Source organism: Cucumis melo, chromosome 6, assembly GCF_025177605.1.
Source record: "Cucumis melo cultivar AY chromosome 6, USDA_Cmelo_AY_1.0, whole genome shotgun sequence".
NCBI lineage: Eukaryota > Viridiplantae > Streptophyta > Magnoliopsida > Cucurbitales > Cucurbitaceae > Cucumis > Cucumis melo.
The window spans coordinates 29,716,934-29,729,369 of NC_066862.1; the positions used below are offsets into that span (position 1 = coordinate 29,716,934).

At 30.2% G+C, this 12,436-nt stretch overlaps 2 protein-coding genes and 1 non-coding gene across 3 annotated transcripts; 1 reads left to right on the forward strand and 2 right to left on the reverse strand.

Moving 5' to 3' along the window:
• Positions 1-5,289: 5,289 nt before the first annotated feature.
• Positions 5,290-6,461, forward strand: LOC103490902 (uncharacterized). The gene has a single exon (XM_051086485.1). It carries the CDS (start codon positions 5,427-5,429, stop codon positions 6,213-6,215), a length of 789 nt encoding a protein of 262 aa, XP_050942442.1. The 5' UTR covers positions 5,290-5,426; the 3' UTR covers positions 6,216-6,461.
• A 282-nt stretch (positions 6,462-6,743) lies between these two features.
• On the reverse strand, positions 6,744-6,825 carry TRNAS-GCU (transfer RNA serine (anticodon GCU)). Its single transcript has one exon. It is a non-coding gene; the product is annotated as a tRNA-Ser (tRNA).
• Positions 6,826-11,160: 4,335 nt separating this feature from the next.
• Positions 11,161-12,071, reverse strand: LOC103490903 (lipid transfer protein EARLI 1-like). The gene has a single exon (XM_008450648.3). It carries the CDS (start codon positions 12,003-12,005, stop codon positions 11,373-11,375), a length of 633 nt encoding a protein of 210 aa, XP_008448870.1. The 5' UTR covers positions 12,006-12,071; the 3' UTR covers positions 11,161-11,372.
• Positions 12,072-12,436: the final 365 nt, after the last annotated feature.

Here is a 12,436-nt window from a genome sequence, read left to right on the forward strand (position 1 = left end):
TATATGCAAGGTAATAGTTTTAAAAACCTGAATTTCTTTTGTTTTGTTTTGTTTTTCTTTTATAATTCTTTGAGGATGGGAATAAGTACAGTATAAACATGCCCTTGTTTAATTAGTACAAAGTTTTGTAGCCTTGCAAGGAATTGCGTCTCTTGAAAAAAGAAAAATACGGAGAAGACATTGTCATATTTAACTCCATGTTGTGATTCTATGGTCCATTTGGATCGAAAGAAATAGCACAATTTTCAAAAATCATTAAAAATCCTTAGCCGAGATTTGGAAGATATACATGCCCTCACTAGTCACGGGATGAGTAGATCTTCTTTCTTTGTAAATTATAGTGTTAGCTCTATTGCTTTAAATCTTCAAGCTTTTATATAACTTACGTTTTTTTGGGCTTATCTCTAGCCCTTGTTTCATGTTTTTTTATCAATAATAAAGCGGGGATGATGATGGTGCTAATGAGGTGTGTTCATCTGGTAGTGAAGATGTCTTGGTACACCTGCTGACCCAAACGTATATTTTTCAGAAAAAAAAAAATATTTTCATGCATCATTTATGCCCATGAATTATACGTACTCATCCAAAATGATGAGTTTTCTTCTTTGTATCTTTTAATCCTTTTTTTATTCTTTTATTTTATATATTATTAAAAGTAATTAATTTAAATTAATTACATGAAAAATAAATTTGTTGCCTGAAAAATTACATTAAAATTTAAATTATATTGTATGCATTTAACTACCCTAATTTAATAAATTAATATATACTTTCTTTTTATTTTAATTTAACAATTAGTTACTTATACTTATTTTTAAACCAACGATATTTTTAAGTAAACGTAAAGAACCGATGCAATAAAAGATATTAATTATACTTATAGTTAGTTAATGATCATTATGGTTACTATAATCTATGAATTTATTTCTTAATAATTCTATACTTAGATTATCATTGGTTAATTAGAATTTATTAATTTATTTATTGATAACATCATGATATTATATACAATCAAATTTATCGTACCAAATTACTTATTTTACAAATACTAGTAATCAATATTTTAATTAATATTATTTTTTGATGGTTAAATAATTAGCTTTTCTAAAAAATTGAATTACATTTATTGTTTATTAATTAATATATTAAAAATTTATAGAATTCTCATGATTAATTTTATAAATGAAATACAAAAATAATTTACTCCCATGTGCATCTTATGCACAATCGATCATAGACATCCTTAATTTCGAATAATCTTAATCACAGAGTTATTATTGATCTCACACATCTTTAATTTCCAATAATCTTATTTTATCTCAATTACCTTAGTCTAAACGACCTCTTTAGGTATTTGAACAAATATCTTTTTGAGTAGTTAGAAAATCATTAGGTAAAGAAATTGAATGAAAGTAAATACAATTTTCAAAAACTAAAATAGGTATATATCCAACAAACCCTTGCCTAAGTAGTTTAATTTAGAGGTAATAAAAGGGTCAAAATATCACTTGGGTCTCTACCGTTTAATAGTTTGTTCAATTTTAGTCATTGAATTTTTTTCTAGAAAATGATACAGAGGATAAATAGATGCACCAAAACATCCCAAACTAGGTGTGTATTTTTAATCACTCAATTCTAATCTTTATACTTTTAACAAATCTTAAACTTTTTCGAACAATGTTAATTTCTATAGAAATTGGTTAACTAAAAATATATTTTTTGTATGCAGGATCGAAATATAATATGTGAATATAACTTAATATTTTATCGTAAAAATGCTAATAGATATCAAATTAAAAAGAGGGGGATAAACGGACCATGTTAACTAAATTCAAGATTCTTTGAAAAGACAAAATGGAAGTAGATACTAAAATTTACTTGGTTATAATCACAGAAAGTTTAATTTAAAGTATATCGACTAAAATGATATCTTAGTTTTAAATTAAAAGATTTCAATACTTACTCTATCATATGTTGAATTTAACTGGTTTTCTTTGCATACTTTTGAATAGCTTACAAATTTAAGATTTGAGTTCGTCGACTATTATTATTAGAAATGATCAATAGAAAAATCATCATAAATAACAAGATTATCGAAGATATTTATAAAACATAGTAAAATTTCATAATCTATATCAATGAAAAACTCTCATACTTTGTTATATATTTCGTAAAGATTTTAGTTCATTTTACTATATTAAGAAATAACAACTTTTTTCATTGTACATTGAGAGAGGATTGCTTTAGAAAATATGTTTTAAATTTAAATTAAATTAAAATTTCTTTTGCTTATCATGTTGGTTTTAGATTCCCCGTCTCATTCTCACTTCTTTTGATTACTAATAATAAGGAAGACAACGATGATTTGATCATCGATAGATATCTTTCTTATATGATTTTGCATAAATGAAAAAGAAACGTTTATAAATATAGCGAATTTGCTGAAAAATATATATAAATATAGTAAAAATTTTACTTCCATCTAGAACTATATCGTCATCGATCATCAGTAGAAAATAAAACATAATACTTTAAAACAAATTTCAATAAAAAATATTTTAGAAAAAAAAGTAGAGTAGGATGCATGACTTATCTTTAACAAACATAATAGTACCAATTTCTTTTTTTTTTTTTTGGAAACAACGAAATCTTTTATAATGTGGCATGACTTATCTATAACAAATCCAAATATAAAAAAGGGCAAAAAGGTTAAATTATCATAATATAGTACTTTTTATTATTTGTATTTAGAAAAATAATAAATTTGAAATGATAATCAATATCTTGTAACCTACCAACCTATATTCAGATGGATAGTAATTTATTAATTTTAAATTAAAATATTGACTTTAATCGATAGGCGGACAGTAAAGAATTACTAATTTTTATTATAAGAGTCTTTTGAAAAATATAAAAAAAGGCAAAATATTTATACTAGATAGAACAATTTCGAAAACAGAAAAAGTCCATAGGCCCACCGTGTAAATTACCAAAAATACCCTGTCAACAAGGAGTTCCAAAAATACACTGTGTAAATTACAAACATTATCTAAAATACATTTTATTTTCTTTTCTATTGAAAAAGATGATCGATCAGAGATAACAAGGAGTTCGGTCGGTGTCGATTTGAAAAAAATCCAAACCGACAACATTTAAAATTTTTTAAAGGCTTATACCGACTGATTGACCTACAGACGGTCGGTTTGTATTTTTTCATAGTCAGGATTGGTTTGAGTAATTACTAAATCAGACATAGTGGGTTCAATAACTATTTGATTGAAAAACCAACTTCAACCAACGGATGTTCACTCCTAAACTATATAACACTTAGAAATCGTAACCCTAATCTAAAGAAATACACAAGAAACATGACAAATTGGGTGTTGTTACCTAACACGTGGTTGCTTGTGTGTAAAACAGTCAATAATTGATAAACTCGTCCTGAATTGTACTATGTGGAAGTGTATAATATATATTACGTGTATATAATGTATGAATTCAGAATAGAATTATATATGGTGTGAAATTAGGGAATGTGTAGAATGAACAAGTGGAGGGGAAAGGCAATATGCATAGAAAGATGTGAGAATCCTGTACAATTTTTCTGAAATCAAAATGGTTCACGGATTCTTCTGACCTCAACTCACGGACATGTCTTTGGAATTCTCAAATCACTACTAAACTTCCAAAAATCTTCTTATTTTTCTCTTTTATTTTCCCTCATTTACAAAAATAAGAAAAAGAAAAAAAACAAAGCTTTGAGTAGTTCTAAATTATTCATTCAATTCAACTCCACATTTTCAAAGTAGGATAATGTAGACCAGAATATTGAGGTTCTTAAGATATTGATAAAATGTTCATAGTGATGGACGTTTGAGAAAAAATTATTAATTTTTTAAATGTGTTGTGAGTTTTTTATTTTTTATTTTTTATTTTTATAATGGGATAAAAATTTTAATTCAGGTCGTGTGTGTTAGATGAATGCATGTAAATGAGAAAATATTGATGAAAGTATAAAGATGTGGATTGGAAAAAATTGATGAAAGTATAAAGATGTGGATTGGAAATATAAAATTACATAGATTGAGTTAGAAAAAAATATGATAAAATTATAAATAGTATTTAAACAAAAAGGAAAAAGAAAACATAGATTGTGCTTTTGAGAACTGGCTGTGTAGAGATTTGGTTCAAAAAGATATTCATCTCCTTTTATGTGTCTTTGGAAATCAAAAAGTTTGGATAGTGATGAAAATATATGGAGTTATTGATTTTATAAAAATGTTGACCTATTTTAAATAAATAATAGTAATCAAGAAATTCTTTATAAAATTATATATAAATTTTAGCAAAGTTTCTTTGAGAATATAATAATTTAAAAAGAATACAGTAAATTATAAATATAAAAAATATTTTAAATGACAAACTTCTTAAAATATTTATAAATATAGAAGAATATCACAATTATCTATCTGTAATAGACTACGATACGATAGACACGTAATACTATATTCCGTAAATATTTGGTTTCATGTATAAAAGTAAATCTTTAAACTATTATGGATGGTTTTATCAACCCTATGAAATGTTTTAAATCATTGTACAAATCCTTTGAAAGAAATCATTGTAGTTAGGCTAAATTAAACGTGAAAAACGTTAACAATAATAAAAGATACAGAACAAATAAAAAAATAGCAAACAACATATGCTTATTTAATAGTGTATGGAACGTTTATTTATCAAATTAAATTTTTTAATGGGTTTTCATTTCTACCATTTTTTAAAGGGTCCAACGGAACGACTTTTCAACGTTACACAACTTACTACTACTCTCATTCTAACACATTTAATCGTAGAATTCTCATCACATTTACAATACTAGTGAGATATATGACTTATCCTATTTTTATGATTTAAAAATTTATCTTTCGATAATTTTTGTACTATTATTGCACATTTAAGTGATATTTTTTATACACATTTTGTTAACTTTCTATAAGTCTAAAAAAAACATTGGTTAATACTTTATATAAAAATCATGAAACATGAAACACAAAGATAAACGTTAATAGAATTTTCGGCTGATAGTTAGGAATTGATAATTTTTCTTTGGGAAACAAACAATTTAAGAGGATTTTGCTAATGTCATATTTTTTTTTTTTTGGTTTGATTGAGATGTTTGTTTGAGTAACATTCATTTTTGGTAATTATCTTCCTAATATTTCTCATATTTGGTGTTCTTAGAAAACGTTCTAAACAATATATCCAAATATTAAAAAGAAACAAAAACAAGTTTAACACCTCTTCTACTCTTTAGAAGCCATTCACGGGTTTCTCTTTGTCACACTCTCGGCTATATATTGTATATATAATCCCAACACATCCTCACCTCTAATTCATCTCTAGTAATTTTTTTTTGAAGAACCCTAATGATGGGTTCCAAAGCTTCAGCCATGTTCTTCATTCTCTCAATCTTCATGGCCTTATCTTTGCCCCCAATTTATGCTTGCACTCCTTGCACTCAGCCCCATCCTCCTCAGCCCCCTTATCACCGCCCTTCCCACCCTAAAGTTCCCCATCCAAAACCCCACCCTCCACACCACGGCGGTGGTGGAGGAGGCGGAGGCGGTGGTGGCGGTGGCAGTCGTGGAGGTGGTGGAGGAGGTGGTGGCGGAGGTAGTGGCAGCCGTGGAGGTGGTGGAGGTGGTGGCGGAGGTGGCGGAGGTGGTGGTGGACATCATCCCCATCCACCAGTTGTAATTCCCCCACCAGTTATCTCCCCTCCAGTGATAACCCCTCCAGTGATAACCCCTTCACCACCATCTACAACCTACCCTCCTTACACTAGCCCTCCTCCAAGTGGGGGTGGAGGAGGCGGTGGGGGTGGCGGAGGAGGTGGTGGTGGTGGTGGACCAGGGTCAGGGCAATACCCTCCACCAGCGACACCGGTTCAACCGACATGTCCAATAGATGCATTGAAATTAGGGTTATGTGTGGATGTTCTTGGAGGGTTGGTGCATATTGGTTTAGGGAATCCAGTTGAGAATGCATGTTGTCCAGTGCTTGGAGGGCTATTGGAACTTGAAGCAGCAATATGTTTGTGCACAACTTTGAGGATTAAGCTTTTGAATCTCAACATATTCATTCCTTTGGCACTACAAGCTCTTATTACTTGTGGCAAGAATCCTCCTCCTGGCTTTGTTTGTCCTCCACTCTAGTGATATATCATCATCATTTTTACTTCTGGTTTCTAGGTTTTGTCTTTTTGATGGGGTTTTATGTTAACATCTTTGTGGTCTTTAATTTTGTAGTATTCATCATTTGGTTTTATCTTTGTTGTCATGGACATGCTTTTTTTTTCCCCTCCTTTTCTTGTTAAGAAAACTTACTTTAGTTATTTTTAGGTATATCTCTAATATTATATGTCATTTACTAATGACGTAATGATTTAGAATATTTTCTCATTCTCTTGATGTTTCAATTTGTTTTAGTTTAACATGAATCTCTCTCTCTCCCCTATGTTTTTTTGGTTAACAAGCATGCAACACTAGAGAAATTATTTTTTTACTTTCAGCTTTATTTCACTGATCTTCTTTTATATAATAACTAATAAGAAAAGTATTTGATATGTTTTTTAAAAAAAGGTATTTGATATATAAAAGACAAAAAATGTGAAAAATATAGATGAGAATTATTCACAATGTGATAACTTAAAAAGTTAATCAACAAGAAGAGTAAAATAATATCGTCGCCTGAGAGATTCGAACTCTCGCGGGGAAACCCCATGTACTTAGCAGGCACACGCCTTAACCACTCGGCCAAAGCGACATGATATATGAATCATTTGGATTAATATTAATACACAGGTTTTAAAGATATATATGATATGGACAATTATTTTCTCTAACAATATCATTGGCTAAAATAATATAATATGTTAGTGACAAACAAACTTAAACCTAAGATTATATATTAAAAAATGGTGTATCTATCTATCTATCTATATATATATATATATAACTATGAAAGGAAGAGAAAAAGAATGTTACAAAACCAAATTTCCAAGTTTGGGAATAAAATACGAAGTCCAGACTTGTACTTTGGTAAAGGCTTATCTTCTGCCATTTTCTAGTTTTGTAACCCTAAAGTCTGATATCAAATCATGGAATAGTAATTAGAGTTTTTCTCTTTCTTTTAATAAAAGAATTCTAATTAGTTTAGTTCCATGTTTGTGTCTACTCAAATTCATATAAACTTTTTTCGTACTTGATACATCTTTATACTTTAAAGTTGTGTATTTCGATAGGTCATTAAGCTTTAGAACATGTCTCATTTTACTTTATACTTTCAATTTTATGTCAAAAAAAAAAAATGAAAAAAAAGGAAACGAGAATTATTTTAGGAATGGTTTACTCTATTTTTAAAACGTGGTATTCTCAACAATAAAAACTATATAAGAAAGGGTTTTTAGTTAAGGGAGACATGTGTTGAGTTTTGTTAGAAGTGTAGTTATCCATATGGATTTATTTTTTGCGCAGGTCGTGGGTTTTTTTTTTAAGTTTGAAGATTTTCACGTAAATTCTTATATTTTTTAGATTGATTGCTTTAGTTTAATTTTTGTGGCGGAAGTATAGAAGGTTTTTTTTTTTTTTTTTTTTCAACAATTGATATAGGAAAAACATCATAATTTCAATTTGGTGCACACCAATTAGCGACTAAAGCATCCTAAAGTTTAGCTTGGCCCTTGGCTTAATATTTGAATGAATCAATCAAGCCAAATAGTCCCTAAAATAGCCCCATGGCGTTAACTTTAAAAACATGACCAGTATATTCATGTTTTGTTTGAAAGAGTTTAATTAAGATAAAATTTTAATTTAACCTAACGATAAATTACAAATCTTTGTAGTATAAAAGGTATGATAAGAGAATTTAAACCTCGATCAATGTTAAAAGTAGTATATATATAACTCTCAAATTTACTAGAGATACATAAATATAAACTGATATCACATTTAATTGGGAGAGATTTTGAGAATAATGAGAACGTATAATAATTAAGAAAACTTTTAAAGAATTAAAAGTTGTTATCTATACAATAACTTCAAAGTTGAATATGTTTAACTTAGAACAACCATATGTTTAATGATCTCGATCCTATGAGCTTTCCTAGAAAACATTCGAATGAGTGAAGCTAATTAACACACCCACTTTCAAAAGTTGTATTGTCTTTTCTCTATTCTCGAGCATAAAACATAAATGGGTTTCTTCTCTTTGTATTGGCATGTGATGTATGATTAGTCAATGCTCTACTTGGGGCCTTTAACCTCTCTCAACATTACTACTTCCAAAAGCATTTGAGTTTGTCCCTCTATTTTAAGCCAAAGCTGCCTACATCATTAGCCCTTACCATAAAAAAAAAAAATAATAAAATTACCAACTCGTTTAAATCACTTTTATCATTTAAGTAATTCTTAATTATACTTGTTCCAAATTTCTGCACTAGAGAATGCAACGGAACAACCAACAAGAAAGCAATACCCAAATAAATAGAAAGAAAGCGATAAAAGAATAAACAACCCAAAAATATACAGTTGTTCGACTAATTCGGTCTACATCCACTTTGATAACCAGCTTGGAGGGATTTTATTAAGAATCCAAGAACAATTATGGAAATCAACACAATAATCTGTCATTTTACCACCTTAACCTGACTTTACTGTTGACCAAACAATAAGATTATAAGAGATACACGTGCTAAAATATACCTCTGAATCTGAGAACGAAAAACTTCGAAAATACCATAAAAACAAGAACCAAACATGTCGGATTAACACCCGATGATGAAACTGATCCAAACCCATCTGAATCCAACGTTAGTGCCCAAAAATGAGACCCAAACGCCATCAACAAAGCTGCCGCTCTCTCTCCCGCCGTCAATATCTCTCTCACTCTCCTTTTCTGTGGTGACTGTCGTGTGACTGCCCTCTGTTTTCCAATCTTCTTCTTTTCTATTTTAATAACCTAAAGGAAGAAGATTTATCTATTTTCAAAAATACCATTGAGACATATTTATCATTCTGCCCTCAACTTGAAATTCATTTAAAAAACCCTTAAATATTTGTAATTTTTCTACGGTACTATTAATAAAACTAAATTTGACCATATAAAATTAGTATTTAAAATTGTTAAACTAATATTAATAGTGATTTATAAGCATGTTTTTAGGGTGATTATAAATAATTCAAAAAGCACTCATATGCCTCAGCTTTGACTTATATGAAACTTATTTGATGTAATTGTTTAAGTTTCTTTTTGAAGTGAAAAATAATTTCCTCTTCTTTCCTTGTAATTTCATTATGATTTCACAAGAAAATAAAAACTTTCCTCTGCTAATTGCAATAAAACTAAAAGTAAAAAGTCATGAGGATTTAGACCAGTGTTGGTGCATTAGCATTTTCACTAATGCATGTTTGGAAAAAAAAATTAACATACTGTATTTGCATGCAAAAAAGTTTTATTATTATTATGTAATAAAATTGCAATAAAAATTATTTTTGAGATTAAATTTAAGAAATTTTTTTAAAAGTATATGAACCAAGATTAAAAATTCAAAGTATGAGAACTAAAATTAAACAAGTGCCAAAGTACGTAATATAATAGCATTTAGGCGGTATTCATGATCAATATAATTTTGACATCTTTACTATTATCTATGTTTGATAGTATGAGGTTAAATCTCAAAATCAAACCGGTTTGCAATGAGAGAAATAACCCTTTAGTTTTTTCAACGTGGAACTCTTAAAAATCTCAACATGCCCGATCTCAAGATGGTGTCTCTTCGGGTTCACATATCTTGGACCAAATACCCGTTTGGGTTTGATACATTGGGATTCCATCTCAAAACCAATTGACAATGAGAAAAGTAGTCCATCTATCTTATTAGTAGTGTGAGTCTCCTTGAGTTTTTTACTCTTAACACTTCAACATGCCCTTACAAGATGGCGCCCGTTTGGGCTTAATGGACTTTAATACCATATTTGACAGTACGAGATTCCATCTCAAATCTATTGGGAATAAGTAGCTCATCTACCTTTTAAGGAATGTGAGCCCCTTGATTTTCTAACGTCCGACTCTTTAAACATCTCAAAAACATCAACAACACTATGTTTTTCTTTTGTTTTCTCTTTTTGTTGTTAGGTAAAAATGTAAGTGATAGCTAGTTCTCTTTTGACTTTATGGCTTGTCAAAGATTTTGCCATTTCTTCTCCCCTACATTGCAAGATCACCTAACCCCATCTTCAAATATAGTTAAATTTTGCTACAATAACCATTTTTAAAAGGATAAAAAAACAAGATGGATGCGAATTTCAACCAACTCCCTTTGTTTTACTTTCATGTGAATTTGCAATATTTCTGAATCACCAACTCATACTCACGGGATGAACAGTTCTTAATAATTATTGTCTATTACTCTTATAACAATTCCCATTGGTCCCATTGATTGAACTGGAAGAAAAAAAAAACATATATATCTTGCAAAAAAGTTGTCTAACTAAACCTAGAATCCACGCATTATTTTTTATTTGGGAACCATTGAATTTTTTACTTTTGAAAATATAATTGTACGACGACTTTTTTTTTCACAATTTCTTTACGTACGATAATTTTCATCTTTCTTAATACAACACATTTGAATTGTTATTCAACTTAAAAAAATTAAGGTAAATAAGAAGAGAATAAGTCATAAAATAGATTGCAAAACAAAGAAAGTTATACCTCAAAGTAGTGCTTATAGGCTTGTTGTCTTTGTTATTTAAAAAGAGAACAATGGTATAGGAAGAGTTGTAGGTAGCAAAAATTTTGAGATCGTAAAGGCTTCCTTTTCAAGAAATGAGGAAAAAAAAGTGATTAGCAAACGAATTTTGAGTAAATGAGATCATATATAGTTTCTTCCTTTCGTAATATATGATATGTATGATAGTTTTGTTTTTATCATTCGTCCACCAACTTCATGTCATGTCGTCTTACCAGTTTTTGCATCGAATTAATTAGGATCAAAATCTAAAATTTAAGTATTTTGTTTGAGTTAACTATTTGATAGGTACCGATACATAAAAAAAGATATGATTATTTGATCTCCCATAAAATTTGCACATATGAATATTATTTTCGAAAGCATAATATATTTGATTAATTATTATAAGTTAAAAGAAGACTCAAATTACATATGGAGACACATTATTAATACAAAGGAAAAAGCATGCAAAGCAAATACACTACGACTTTTAATTTCAAAACAAGCAAACCAAAGACATGCATAATGTGAGAAGTAAACTTCCATTTTTTCCCTTTGAGATTTCTAATTAGGAGCAACTTTAGGGACATTGGAATTCACGAGGAGTGTTTCTGCTGCAAACGTTAAGTAGCAAGCTGAGATTAATTGGGAGGCTTATATTAAGGCCTAGAATATTTGCTCTTATTGCAGTGCAAAGACAAATAGCAGCTTCAAGATCAGCTAGCCCTTGAATCAAAGAGCAACATGGAGTAACAGGTGGCGTACCAAGAGTTACATTTACTATGCTAAGCACTCTAGCACATACACCTATCTTGAGAGCATCTCTTGGGCAAGTACCTCCGCCCGTTGAACTATTACCACCTGAACCGGGACCAGGATTTCCACCAGAGCCAGGACTACCACCAGAACCAGGGCTTCCACCGGAGCCAGGACTACCACCAGAACCTGGACTTCCGCCGGAGCCAGGACTACCACCGGAACCGGGGCTTCCACCGGAGCCAGGACTACCACCGGAACCGGGGCTACCACCAGAGCCTGGACTACCACCGGAACCAGGGCCTCCACCATAACCAGGATGACCCCCAGAACCTGGGTTTGGTTTTGGCCTTGTGATAGGGTGAGAACATGAGCCACAAGCAGTGACAAGGGAAAAGAAGAGAATGTTAAGGCAGAAGAACAAAGCAATCGAGGTTGTGGTTTTGGGAGAAGCCATGTTAATTAATTTGAAACCCTAGAGATGTGATATCCCCTTGTTTACTTGGAGGGCTTCTTTGAGTTGGAGAATGGAGAAAAAATGTGGGGAATCGGAAGGTTTTTATAGGGTTTAAGAAGTGGATATGGAGCTATTGGGTAAATAGGACAATAATTGCTTAAAATAAAAGCCATGCACCCATGTGTGATTGCCATTTGGACTTTTAGGCTGGCAGATGGATCATGCTTACAACCTAAAACTTTCTTTTGGACATTTGCTATAAATGAGGATAATTCTGTATTGGGTTAAAAGATATGTCAAACTTAAATTCAATATCAATCAATCAAGTGATAAATTTATCTATAATTTAAACCAATATTCTCTATGAAGTTTATATTATACATATTCCAAATTATTAATTTTAAAATTTTCATCAGAAGTTTAATTTAGTA

Bases quoted from the DNA above. Each gene is read 5' to 3' on its own strand.
- LOC103490902 (XM_051086485.1), top strand. From the start codon at position 5,427: ATGATGGGTTCCAAAGCTTCAGCCATGTTCTTCATTCTCTCAATCTTC.
- LOC103490903 (XM_008450648.3), bottom strand. From the start codon at position 12,005: ATGGCTTCTCCCAAAACCACAACCTCGATTGCTTTGTTCTTCTGCCTT.